The 14,202-nt window shown below is 40.2% G+C and overlaps 1 protein-coding gene across 6 annotated transcripts in view; it reads left to right on the top strand.

The window, feature by feature from the left end:
- elmo1 (engulfment and cell motility 1 (ced-12 homolog, C. elegans)) overlaps positions 1–14,202 on the top strand; it is a 97,924-nt gene that overhangs the window by 33,848 nt on the left and 49,874 nt on the right. For 3 of the 6 annotated variants that reach the window (XM_068728471.1, XM_068728470.1, XM_068728469.1), the window contains exons 3-14: positions 4,139–4,179; positions 4,350–4,422; positions 4,530–4,580; positions 4,721–4,890; positions 7,960–7,995; positions 9,659–9,758; positions 10,115–10,266; positions 10,443–10,521; positions 11,634–11,675; positions 11,993–12,043; positions 12,512–12,634; positions 13,604–13,732. In XM_068728471.1, the coding sequence (XP_068584572.1) occupies positions 4,139–4,179; positions 4,350–4,422; positions 4,530–4,580; positions 4,721–4,890; positions 7,960–7,995; positions 9,659–9,758; positions 10,115–10,266; positions 10,443–10,521; positions 11,634–11,675; positions 11,993–12,043; positions 12,512–12,634; positions 13,604–13,732 (1,047 nt within the window). The remainder of the gene's footprint in view (positions 1–4,138; positions 4,180–4,349; positions 4,423–4,529; positions 4,581–4,720; positions 4,891–7,959; positions 7,996–9,658; positions 9,759–10,114; positions 10,267–10,442; positions 10,522–11,633; positions 11,676–11,992; positions 12,044–12,511; positions 12,635–13,603; positions 13,733–14,202) is intronic. The other 3 variants (XM_068728472.1, XM_068728473.1, XM_068728474.1) reach the window with 3 other exon arrangements.

Here is a 14,202-nt window from a genome sequence, read left to right as displayed (position 1 = left end):
TACAGAACTAAATGGATCTTAAACCTTTTTTAAAAACAGTGTTGTTGGTTATAGAAACGTCTTTGTCATGTCTGACGAAGTCCTGTGACAAAATCATCGTTAAACCTGCATTAACTGATTTGTTTGGCCACTCGGGGCAGCGTTAACGAGCTCTGAACTCAATACGGATATTTCCTCACCTTTTGAGCTGATATAGCAAACTTAATGAAGCAGTTGCTTATTTACACATCTAGCTGTTAAGGAGCAACATTATCATTCATTCAGAATTGTGTCTGTGTCCATCAGATGATTAAATAAGTCAAATCTTTACTCTCTTTGTAGCTCTGTTTTGTTCTCCACCAACTCCTGAGGGAAATATCTGCTCTTGAGCTGCTAAATGTTACACTTTCTTTACCAGCTAGTCACAGATTGTTTCTGTCTGCTGTTTGGTGCTGAGCAGGTAGTATACAGTGGGTTTATCAAAGCTTTGTCATTGCAGCCAGACGACGATATTGAGAGCATTAATTGGATCAAAACAATAGTTAGGGCTGAGAAATGAAAAGGATGAGCCCAAAAAAGCTCAAATGCTGTGAAGAGCGGAGGGGAACTGCAGAGTTGGATGATGATTATCTGTACGTTCTTCACGATGAGCAGCACACACATTTTACATGCAAGTAGTCAGTCAATTCACTTCCAATATAAAAACCATTGGTTTTAGCAGCTTTTATAGATTTTGTGGTTTGGGAATCCATCACTTTTAGATTAGATTTTGTTTTCGTATGTACTTCTCATGTGTACATTAGATTATAAAGATTACTACTTTGGAAAATCTTGTCCATGTTTTTAGTGTTTCTTCATTGTATACTTCTTTTTTTATAACTTATAGATTGTAAATGTATGAAGTCAGTCTTCGGCTGATTAATAAAATGTTCATTTGTGGATATGCACTATAGTGCAAAGGATAAGCATCTTTAATGAATAACTTGCGTTCTTGCTGCAGTTGAATGCGGCAGTAAATCAGACCGGGACAGAATGTGTAAGAAACCCAAAATAGGAATGAAGTTATTTAGTTTTTTTATGGCCTCTGTGGGGACATTTTACGTGCACATAATGACTAGAATAGCAGCAAAATTAGAATTAAATTAGAATATTTAAGAAGCTGAAAAAGATGCAACAAAATGTACCCTTGTGTGTAATAATGGTTTAAAATATCTGTAATGAATGTGCAGCCATCAGTCATAGATACAAGCAGGAGAAGTTTACTTGTTGTGTAACCATGACCATGGAAAGAAAGAGATGAAGTGCATTCGGTATCTTCCCGGTTAGAAAGGAGAATTGTGTAGGATAACAGGAGCTAAAGAACATCAGATTTAATATAATGTATATTTCAGTACACTGTAGATTACAGCTTTGCTTTTGACATTTATACCAATGCACAAGGTGAATACCTTAGCTAAGAGTAAGGAAGGAAGATGTGGTGGGAAACGTGATGCAGTAGGGGAAGAGTAGAAAGTAAATGGGATAGTGGAGGTGGTGTGACTCCTGCATGATGAGCAGGCAAAATAAATATGCGTTTAGACCTCAGTGGTAATAAAATAAAAGGAGCAGATGGAGCCATAAGAAGAGGAGAAAAGAGTTGTTCAAGGGATAACCAGGGAAACATAAAAAATATTATTTGTAGATTTAAATGTAATCAAGCCAGTCCAAATTAATTATATACTAAAAAAGGCTGTGTATTATTATGTTAATTATTAAAATGTATGTCAAATAATCTCTGTTGAGATACAATTCAGAAGTAAGGGACCATCTCAAAAGAGAAAAACACATTTAAAAGCAAAACCTCAACCTACCAGCTTCTAAGGCAAGAAAACACATTTGAATGCACAAATTTAGCTCTTAATGAAATACTTGATGACACTAATTGTTGGAGAATGCAGAAGATCTAAGATGTGCACCGGTAATGCAGAAGTTAGACATTTAAAGACTTTAAGTATAATTTTTACTTATTACAAGTTCGGTAATATATTATTTACTTTTTATGTTATTTAAATAGCAACTAATTTAAATGTGTTAGGTTATTAAAAAAAACACTTTAAAAACTGGAAAATGCTTTGATCATGTATGAGAGAAGGAATTGCTCCAAGCAATGCACAAGTGGTTCAATGTCTTTAATAATATTGTAAACCTTTGCTATTTCTTTGATGATTGAGCTTATTAATGATTTGCTCATTTAAAAACCTACAGTAGAACTAAGAAATATTGAGCATGTGAGCCTGTTCACAGGCCTGTCCACAGAGCCTGAGGATGACGGCAGTGGCGAGCGTGTAGATATTAAGCTAATACTGCCTGGCATTATGCACACACACACACGCCTTATATTTGTCGCCTCGTCCCTCCATATTCACTTTGCTTGCTCGTAATTTTCCTCCAATCCCGCTTTCTCTCTGTTCAACAACCACTCTGCTGCTCTCTCTCACTATTATGATCCACTCTCCTCCTTCCTGTGTTTGCTGTTGTTTTCTCTTCATCTTATTCAGATTTGCGTGTTTCTCATTTTTAAAGTCTTCTGTTCACATAAAAGCCCACTCTCTTCTTCTGTCACCTCTCTGCCTTTATTTCCCTGTCATCTACTCTATGCCCATCATCCTGCCACTATTATCTTCTCTCTGTACATCTTCATCACTACAGCTTTTGCTCTTTGAAGCAGCCTCTCTCGTTGCTCAGGGTAATCCCCGGTGAAGCAGCAACACAATCATTGTGACTGTATGGAGAAGCTCACTTAATTGGTGTGTGTGTGTGTGTGTGTGTGTGTGTGTGTGTGTGTGTGTGTGTGTGTGTGTGTGTGTGTGTGTGTGTGTGTGTGTGTGTGTGTGTGTGTGTGTGTGTGTGTGTGTGTGTGTTCATAGTTTTAGCTTGTGCCTGTGAGTATGGATAAGAGACCCTTAACCATCCTTAAAACACTCCCTTGGCTCTAAACTGGTGGATAAGACACAAATGTGAACAGGGCTGGTAGATGGATCAGTACTAGGGGCAGTACTGTATTCAGAACTTTTACTTGAGTAAAAGTAGCTGTACTACAATGTGAAGGGTTTGCTCCAGAGATTGAGCATTGTTCCTTTGTAAAGTTGGGAGACTCACAGAGGACAGAATTAAAAAAACACACACAATGGTCAGAATTGGAGGGGTTTAGTCTTGAGTACAGATTTCCCAAAATGCAAGTGAAAGTAGGTCACAACAGCTACTTTACTTGCATGATATATTGTCCCAGAGATAATATAATAGCATAATAATGCAAGTCCTATTAAAAGAACTTTTAATTATTTTTGAATTTTCAGACAGTATTGAAAGGTTAAAACAATATTCTAAATAAATAAAATATAGATATAATATATGCAATTATTGTGCAATGCCCAAGTCTTATTCTGGCAACATGTTAGCTAAAATGTTGGTGACGTTGTTATGTAAACACAACGGGCAATATAGAGGACAGCGAAAATGTTCTCGGTGATCACCAGAAATCACACGATAAGTCGATAACATGAAAATGATCGTGACAGACCAACCCAAAAGAACATCAAGGCATTGAGAAGATTTTCACATTTTATAAATGGGGAAAAAACGGAGCATAACTGCATTGTGTTCCACAAGGTCTCAAAAAATGTTTTTTTGGTACCCAAAGTTGATTATAATATTATCAAAGATGCTTAAACAGTCACCAGCCTTACCATAGTACAGTATAATCAATAAAAACACGTACTATTTTAGAAAACAATCATATGTTTTGTGCCTTATCATTATAATGAAGTAAAAAGTGCAGTATTTCCTATCTAGTATAGACCAGCAAAGACGTACCTCTAACTTAAACTTATTGTCGGACAGTACTTGAGTAAAGCTACTTTCCGCCCCTGTGGAGCAGAACATCACAGCTGCTGATCTGGAAGCAGTTTCACATCCAATAATATTAAATGAAATGGCGCAGCAGACACGGTCAGTGATCCCACATCAGCAGTCGGTTCGTTAAATACAGGCTCCTGTAGAACAGCCTCTCATTGTGTCAGTCCTGTTATATAAAATAATTGCAGCTCAATCTGAGTTGACTACTATTTTAGGAACTCTGAGTTGGACTGTGGTCTAAATGTAGTTTTGCCTTTCTCCACAGAAAAAGCCTCTCTCAGCCATCATTAAAGAAGTGTGTGAGGGGTAAGTCTGCATTGGCTTTTGGTTGGAAAATAATTCTCTTAGGGCTTCTTGCAAAAAGCCCTCTCTCTCTATCTCCATACTAAAATTGTATTAGCTGTATTTCACACAATATGTTCCCCCCTTTAATACCAATTATGCAATGTTGTTTCTCTCCATCCAATGAATTTTAGGTGGTCCTTGGGGAACCATGAAAACTTTGCTCTGCAGATTGCTGATGCCACAAATTTCTACATCACAGAAAAGGTTTGGTTATCTGTTTTTCAACTCCAGGCAGCAGTATCCAAGGTAAAAAAAAAGAAGAAAGAAAAGTGCTCACTAACTTCTGCTTTTATCTTTGTAAATCTCCACAGAATCGCAATGACATTAAGAATGGATCAATCCTGCGCTTGACCACCTCTCCTGTGAGTTTTATTTCTTTGCAAAATGTCCTTATAACTACATAAGAGCACTGATCATTGTGGATGCACAGAGAGGAAACTTATTTCTTTATTATCCCAAGGCATTTGGCATTTATTATTTACCTTTCTACTTTCCACTTTAGTACCAGACTGCAATCCAGCTCCATGAACGGATCCAGTCATCCAGCATGGATGCCAAGCTGGAGTCTCTGAAGGACCTGGCCAATGCGTCGAGGGACATCACCTTCGCCCAAGAGTTCATCAACCTGGACGGCATCTCCCTGCTCACTCAGATGGTGGAGAGTGGGACTGAGTAAGTCCATTTACCGACCATCTCTTTTGTTGGTTGTATATTCGTCACTACAGTGTTCCCCTTTGATTTCTCATTCCTCTTTGTGTGAGGAATGTATTAGGGTGGCCAAGGAACAGTAGTAGATTAGAAGAATATAGATTTCCAGTGGTTTCCTATACTAAGCTCATGACATTAATTTCGCCTGACTTAAGTCGATTGTGGGTTTTGGCAATGAATGTCTCACTCTTAGTTTTACACAAATCTGAGGTCAGTGAGAATCTTGTTTTTTTTCTTTGAGTTGCACTGTCTATTTTGACAGTTCAGTGCCACTCCTCAAGTCATCTTTTGCAGCAGCTGGCCGTCTGTAGTTGCCTTTAGTGTGGGAATTGATTGCAGTTGAGCATACTTTAGGATTTCATTGCAGCACCGACACACCAGAAATCATTATCAGGCCATGTTCATGAAGAAAAACTTGCAATTCTTGCATTCACCTTGTGACTTGACACTACCTTGCTGTGGAAATAAATGTCTTTGTTAGATATCAAACCAAACAGGAGAAAAATGACAGAGCCTCTCTTCAAATTGTTTGAGGTTGTCTATCAACAAAAACTACGGGCATTGGAAAGTGTTGGACAAAAACTCAATAAGCCCAACCTCAATCACAATTCTTTCTGTCTCTGTGTAATATCTCTGTGGTTGCACTGTTACATTTTTGAGAAGGTCTACATCCAGTTGAGCCTGCAGCATAGCTACAGAGGCACAGCATCCACAGCCAGGCCGTAATCCCGTTACACACTCTTAAGGTGTCATCCAGAAACTGAAAAGAGCAGAACTGGCTTGAGAAGAACATACCCAGGGGTTCCTGTTTGCCTTTACTGACCATGATAGTGACATTACACACAACAGAGGAGAAGAGAGCTCTGCACTGGTTTCTGACTGTTCAGCAGATCCAACAACTCATCGCGTGCGTGCGTTGGCAGTGGAGGGCTCCGGAGACCGTCTCAACTGAAGGTTAAAGCGAGGACATTTTTCGCTGAGGTGGAATTTCTCAGCCGTGATGCCAGTGGGAAGTGTGTGTGTGTGTGTGTGTGTGTGCGTGCGTGTGAGTACACACGCACACTCCGGTAGCATGCTGTGTGACTGCAAGGCTCCGGTCAGAGTAATAACCTAGAGGAAAGTTACAGTAGGAGTGCAAACGTGCGTGCACACAAGCCGACATATACGATGCAAACTGGCAGGGAGGGCAGCAGTATTCAACCGCCCGGGACGCTCTCGTTTTCTGCCTCATGCATCTCTCATTATTCATCACTTTGTACCCTGCGAGAGAAGAGATGGACTGAAGAATTGTTTGCTTGCATAAGGAGTTTTTTCTTCAAAGACACACTCATGTTGTAAAGGTGCACTCACTAAAGGTCAAGTATGCTCTTACTACGGCACAGTAAAAACCCAAACAAGACACAAGCACACACTGATTAACGCTGGCAGGGAACTCTGCAAAGCATTGCAAACAATTATTGGCGCTGGATTCTTTTAATTGAGCAACACTTTCTTAAACTGAATGAATTCTCCTTTCATGCTCCGGATTGTTTTGTACTGTCTGTACATAAAGGGTCAAATTCCGGTCAGTGCCTTGTCTTCAGTAGAAACCACTGATCTCCTATTTCTAGGTATGAGACAGCAGCGCCTCCAGCATTACGCTCACTTCTACTATTTGACAGGAAATCATTGAAGCCTCTTTTCCTTTTTGTGCATAAATGTTAAAATTAGCAAATATTTGACCCTTATCTGATCTTACTGCTGGGAGCCATCACAGCACTGATGTTGAGTCCACTCTGCTTCTGGCTCTGTCATTAAATATGTTTTTATGTAGATTACCATCACATCAGTTATTCAGCACTGGAGAGTTTGAGAGGTGTGTGTGCGCAAGTGGCTCTGCTGCATTTCCATCTCAACAGAAGGAGCTTATGAAACACAGACACACAGATAGGTATCAGTGTCTGAAACACATACAGACACACACTCATTAGTGTGTCTGCCAACCAACTTGGTGAACTGTAATTATTCAAGAGGCTCAGTGCTGGAGACTCAAGAGGGCAGAGCAGTGCTGTGATCTAAAGCTTCTACCAGAGATGTTGTATTGTATTCATGTGGAAATAAGTTGGCAGGCTGCTGCTGTTGCCCACACAAGCGCCACAAGGGAAAGGCAGACGTCGCCCTCTGCTGATTAAAACGTGGAACATCTAATGTGCTTTGACACGGTAGGTGTTCAGAATGTGCAGTGCAACCTCAACCAGCTTAATAAAAGGGGTTATTACTTTCAAAAGGGATGGCCGGAGGGATTTTAGTTCACCCAAATAAAAAAAATCAACACACGTTCTCACATATTGTGTTGTATTAGCACAGCTTTAGAGTTCTGCTGTAAAATGGAGGTGAATTTAATTTTGTTAAGAAAATTAAGTTCCATAAGCATGCCCATATTATTGTTTGTCAAGCATTTTTATTGAAACTAATTTCTACTGAAGAAGTAGCCCCAATGAAAACAGTGAGTGCTGTGAACTATACAGAGTAACAGGGACACTGATTCTGAGAGTTTTCTCAATTATTTATTTTTCTTTGTTAATCACATGGTGTCCTCATTTGTGTGTAACTTAATTGCTGCAGCATTTTATTTATAAGACAGAATGTATGTATGTGAAATGAAAGTGTTGTTTGATCATTTCTGTGCGTCTCTACCAAAGCTTGCTGCGAGACAGTGAAGGTTGGCAGCAAACTACTTTTTCAACTGTTTCTGCTTGGCATGCTTTTAAGGTCTGAGTAGGATTACTTGTTAAACGTATTTACTACAGGTCAGTGTATGAAAGTTTATGTTGACTGAAATGTTCAAGTTTGCTTGCGTCTGAATTTATCCAATCAGAAATCATTCGTATGATGTGTAATAGATTGGACTTGCTGGGGCTCTGGTTTCTTCTTTCAGGGATATTTACGCATTATCTTGGTTGTGATGTGTGTTGTTTTCCTGCTCTGTGCTGGCTAGAAGATCTGGTTGTTTGTTTCCCAACTGTGACACCAAAGTTTCTCAAATCTTTGCAGACGCTATCAGAAACTACAGAAGATAATGAAGCCCTGGTAAGCCCCCCCCCCCCACCCCCCAGCTGGGTAATGTCTCTGTGCTCTTCCTAACATGCTGGCTGAGTCTGCATGATTAAGACTCTAGCCCAAGTGCCTTATGGGAAATTATACTTCTAGGCTTCCATTTCGAAATCAGTGTCGCATTTTATTTTTTTGCATGTGGTTTTGGGCAACAGACTCAAACAACTTCCTAATTCTTCAATCCAGACTGAAAGAAAGCCAAGATTTATTTCTAAAAACCTAGTCAAACATAATAATAATAATAATAATAATAATAATGATGAATTGCTGTTTTTAAATCAAAGGTTCAGTGCAGCTTCATGTATTATTACTGTACTTTTGGTACAAGTCCCCCTGAATTAAATCTTGGTGTTCTTTACACACGGTGCTGCTCAGGGTGAGGGGATTGTCTGTGAGGGGCTGTTCAGCTACTTTTCTTACTTTCTCTTCAACATTATTAGCCAGTAGCCTCTATCATCACAGGAACTTAATCCATCCATCAAAAAGGTTTCCTTTACTATTGAATCTATCCTCTAATGGCTATGATTGCATGTAGCATTGTGTAGTATGTTATCTAAATGGCTAGTATCATCTGCAAAAGTATTTTTCTCCTGTGGGTTACTAATCGCCTATTTAACTGTTCACTAATCATCTACAATGCAGCAACACTGACCCATGATGCTCTCTGTTGATCCACTTTAGGAATATTTGTATCTTGAAAACCTATTTCTTCCATTTTATTTTCCATTGTGGTTGGTTTTCCTTGCTGAATCTGATGGTGTTTCAGCTCTGCAGACTAACTTTAACATGCATTATGAACTGCATCATCAGATTATTGCACTCTCAAAAAGAATTTAGATTTAATATTACAAATGGAAACATATTTTGCATTGAATATGACACCATAGGTTTTGTATATGGTCATGTCACCATGACACAATGCATGTACAACAAAAATAACAAATGTTTCATAAAGAATGAACCAACAAAAGCCTGAAGGGTGCAATGTTAATCTTCAGCAGTAGAGGGCAGTATTGTAAAACCTATAGAAAACATCTGAAAGTTTAAAGCTTACTAAACTGTTTTTTTTAACACAAAATTGCAGAAGTAACTTCAAGCTGTCTAACCATAACTTTTTGTATTAGTATTTCTGAATTCCTCCCCAAGTACTTCCAGCAGCGATGTGTCTTGAATTTAACAGCTGTTTAATGTGTTCCCTGCTTTGCCCTCCTGTGACTGAGGCAGAGTGATTTATTTCTCCTGATATTTGTGTAACTGCATGACTTCACTCTGTTATGTAGCTTTCTGGTCCTGATTGAACGCCGCACTGTGCTGCCCGGCTCCTGCTGGCCTTCTGACGGCCCCTGCTGTTTCTTGAAGGCCAGTCTGTCTGCGCTGCATCGCAAAACCTCTTTCCCATTTCTTCCTCTCTACCTGTTTTCTCCGTAATTTTTCAGTAAGCCTGGTTGCAGAATCAATCCCATGATCCTCTGCACCCTCTCCTCTTCTTCGCCACCCCTCTCTCTGTCTCTGCTGACCGCTCATTCCCCGTTATGTTCCACGCCATCTGGGCTTTGCAGCTATACACTGTTCCAAGCCATCTGCTGGAGAGAAGTTTCCTATGGTCTATGTGTCTCTCTGTGTGTGTGTTGTCTCGTAGTTTTGGCGACCTGCTGTCCTTCACTTTGACGGCCTTCGTGGAGCTGATGGACCACGGCATCGTCTCCTGGGACACTTTCTCTGTGGCCTTCATCAAGAAGGTCAGCCAGGAAAATGTCTCATTTAACAGGGCAGGGATTTAAGGGAGATTTTGTTTACTTCCATTTATAATTATATATATATTATAATTGCTGGAAAATTTTAGATTTCTTTGCACAAACAGATACTCCCTTTGACACATTTTGACACACTTTGTGTGTCCCTTTGACACACAAAAGCACAGGTTGGCAGTTTTGCCTTAAATTTATTTTCCCAAGTACCAAAAGGAAGGTTGTTTTTTTTTTTTTTCGTCCTCTATTACCTTTCATGATCTCTGTCTCTTTAAAGCGTTACATCTTATAAATGATTTAGTGTTTGCTGCAGATTCTTTATTTCCCATCATCTGTCCTTCCTGCAGATCGCCAGCTACGTGAACAAGTCGGCTATGGACACAGCAGTGCTGCAGCGTTCCCTGGCCATCCTGGAGTCCATGGTGCTCAACAGTCAGGATCTTTACCACAAGGTGGCGCAGGAGATCACCATCGGGCAGCTCATCCCACATCTCCAAGGGTAAGTGGAACTGTAGGCTTTATGACCACTTAATTAGATTGATTCATCTGTGAAGCCATCAATGTATCTTACATTGTGATAAATGCACTTCAAACCTCACATGTTGGTGATAATGATCTACTTATATATTGCTATGTATAGTTGATATTCTTGTGTGTGCTATTTTCTATTTCCAGGACTGATCAAGACATTCAGACTTACACTATTGCTGTCATCAATGCTCTCTTCCTCAAAGCTCCTGAGGAGAAGAGACAGGTGAGACTGCAGTGTGCACACACAGCACTTACTGCATACAGTATACTGTGCTGTAAATCAGTATCATGATGTAGTGAGTGAGCTTTACATGGTACATTTACATGTGAACACATCAGCATTTTTGTACTGTGCCTGTAAATGTATGTCATGTGTTTATAACCTGTCTCCAGTTTAGTTAAACAATAAAATCTAGTAGAACAGTCGGGATTTAAAAGCCCAACGAACCCCCTCACCCCTTACTTTCTCTCCATTCCTCTCTGCAGAAGTGACATGCATGTGAGATGCTCTCATTTCTCCACTCATCCATCTCCTTCCCTCTCTCACCTATGTCACGCTTTGCCCCGTAGCTGATCACATGTTCCCTTGAATCAGCACCATAGGGTCCAGCAATGGGCATTGACATTAATAATGAATGAAGCTAACCCACAGCTTTTCTCCTGTGCAGCATACAAAGTTAAAGACACGCTAGGCAGAAATAAGCTCCACAGCATCACTGCATACAGATTGTAGTGCACGCAGATGTTGCAGTGCTTCTTTTTTTTTTTTTTTGCTGAGGCCAAATGTGCATTTTATTTTATTTTAAATCAGATTAATGTGGTTGGTTGGCAGCAACTTTAAGCAACTTTATTGAATTGATTTAGGTGATAAGTGGGCAACATGCTCACCTCTTGCTCAGGTCCAGGCATGTGTGGTAATATAAGTTTATAGCAGACACTTTCATTTCTGCAGGGAGGCACTTTTATAATGTGATGTTATGGGATAGTACCTGATCATCATGTCAGCAGATCGACCACAGATGACACATTTTAAAGCATGCAAGGGGCTAAAGACACTATTTTGGTTCTCAGTTTGTGTGTCTTAAAGGACAGATGACAGTGTGTGTGCATGGTGAGGATTCGACCATCAGTAAAGCTATTATTATGATCCCCCAGTGTCCCACCATTCTGCTGAGTCCGTTGCCTCCCCCCCTCCTTCCTCCACAAGCTGCACCCCCGACAGAATTTTTTTTTTTTTTTTTGAACCTCCTCTCTTATAGACTCTCTTTTTTCCACATTCACTCACTCACCCTCTCTGTCTCTGACTTTGTTTCCTCACTGCACGCGATATGGTAGGTTGATGAGCACATTGTGGACATCCTAAATTGTCCCCTGACAGTAAGTGCACCCTTGATCAGCACACTTTGTAGTTTGCACTGTAGAAGACATCAGTTAGTGCATTTAGTATCCATTTTTAAGATTAAGTTCTTCTTTGGGATGGCTTTCTTGTTTCATATGGCAGGCCACTGCATACTTTGCAGTGTGCTGTGGCAGTTTCTGTTTATTTTCTGATTCATTTCTCATATCAACATAGAAAACCCTGAAAAATATATATTTTTTGTTGATACTTAAAGTGTTTCATTTTCTCACTCTCCTTCCTAAATGATGTCCTTCTCTCTCTCTTTATCTCCCTCCCTTTCTTTCTCCCTCTATAGGAGATGGCCCATATTCTTGCCCAGAAACAGCTGCGCTCCATCATTCTCAGTGTAAGTCTAACCATGCCCTTCTCCTCTCCATTGTACTCCTCTGTCTCTGTTTCTTTATCTCTGTTCGGTTTTATACCTCTGCACCAGTGTGATAACTGAAAGGAAAATGACACCTGCCACTTCTCCCTCTGTCTCACGTCGCTGGTTATTATCTACTGTACTTACTGTCTCACACCTGTTCCCTTTTCTCTCTTTCATCCTCCACCTTGTGTTTAATCTAATTTCCCCTCTCCTGTTCTCGCATCTGACTTATGCTGTCTAATCCTCCTGATTCACTGCCAAATCCTCTTATTCGCCGTCTTTATCTCATACCGCTTTCTTTCAAAATCAATGTTTCGTCTCTCTGACCCCAAAACCCTCTCACCTTCGACTGCTATTTGCACATCTAACACCTCCGCTCCCCTCTCTGTCTTCCTCTCCCCTGCTCTTCTTCCTCTTCCTCCTCCGTTTGTCCTTCACACTGTGTAGAACGTGATCCGGAGCGCCACACCCATCAACGATGAGATGGCCCACCAGCTGTACGTCCTGCAGGTGCTCACCTTCAACCTGCTGGAGGACCGCATGATGACCAAGATGGATCCCCAGGACCAGGTGGGGGACTGTGAATGATGCTGACAGGAATGGGTGACAAATGGATTGATGGATGGATGAACAAATGAGGAAATGCCAAAAAGGGAAAGGAGGGAACATCATTATCTTCAAAGCAATTTAAAACATATGATTAACACAGATTTAGTAGAGTGACTAGCTGACTAGTCGTGCTTTATTTTACAGACATGTCTTAATAAAGGAATTCACTGAGAAAGCGATCCAGATCTCCTTACTAAGCAATCAACAAAAGGAAGCATTATAGTGTGTAACAACTTACAGAGTAAGGCTGGTGATATTATATATGTCTGTTATTGTCAACAAACCCTCTTAATCAAAACCAACTACTGCTTTAGTTTTGTCAACATTGACAGCAATACATATGTGTGTATGTGGGATTGACTTCCGAGCCCATGTTCATCATAATAAAGCAACATGTCCCGTAGTGGACAATGGAGCTCTATGGTTTAGAGGAATAACATACGTATGTCAGGCTTTGGCCACACAAAATACTTAATAAGGGATCAATTCTTAGATAGGATCAATTCAATGTTGGTTTTTGGTTTTTTATGGTATTTGTTGATGGTAAGAAAAATGTAGAATATCACCAGACTTGTCTTTTAAAATGAGACTGTAGAGAGACAAAAATAGTAAGCAGTCAGAACGTGCCTGTTTGACTGTAGCCTACATCACACAAGAAACTTAAGAAAACCTTTTCAGGAAAAACAAACAAACTGTGGGCCATTTTGGCCTGATCCGGCTGAAAATAAATACATGTAAATAGATATTCTAGCTTGGCCAAGTAATAAAAACAGTGGAGAGTCATGGCGGTTTGCCAGATTGCCTTGGGCACTGCAAGACCCCAGACAGCGGAGATGAGGCTGAAGCATTCTGAAATTACAAAATGGTGAATGGAAGAAAAGACAGATGGACTTATGAGCAGCACTTTAATATTCTTCTCTGCGTGTGCAGGCTCAGAGGGACATCATCTTTGAGCTGCGGAGAATCGCCTTCGACGTGGAGTGTGAGCCCAACAACAGTGGCAGCATCGAGAAACGCAAGTCCATGTACACCCGCGACTACAAGAAGCTCGGCTTCATTGTAAGTTTGGCATGTGTTTCAAAGGGTCACATAAAATTCACTCATTCTCTCATGACTATCTCTGGCTACCACACACACACACACACACACACACACACACACACACACACACACACACACACACACACACACACACACACAGACACTCACACACACAACTCAAAACTGAGATCATAAAGTAAAAGAAGTGCCAGTTTGCCAGTTAGAAAGTATTGAGATCCTTTGCATAGCATAACTTATAAAATATGTTTTCAGCTGTAAAGTTAAAGTTATACTTAGTAAAAGTGTTAGTTCTGCAGAAAAGTGACATGTATGACATTATTAGTTGTTAATACCGATGCATCAGTACATGGATAGCATTTTACTGTTTATAGCTGGTTTGAGGTGTTGCTAGTTTTCACTACTTTATGCACCCTTCAAACGGGTACAAGGTCAATCTTGAGGATCAGGAAGTGATAAATATAGTAGGA

The sequence above is a fragment of the Cebidichthys violaceus genome, unplaced genomic scaffold (genome assembly GCF_023349555.1).
Source record: "Cebidichthys violaceus isolate CVI_PGR_0920_01 unplaced genomic scaffold, fCebVio1.0.p SCAF_42, whole genome shotgun sequence".
NCBI lineage: Eukaryota > Metazoa > Chordata > Actinopteri > Perciformes > Stichaeidae > Cebidichthys > Cebidichthys violaceus.
The sequence above is the reverse complement of the archived record's forward strand: the minus strand, read 5'-3'. Positions and strand labels throughout refer to the sequence as shown.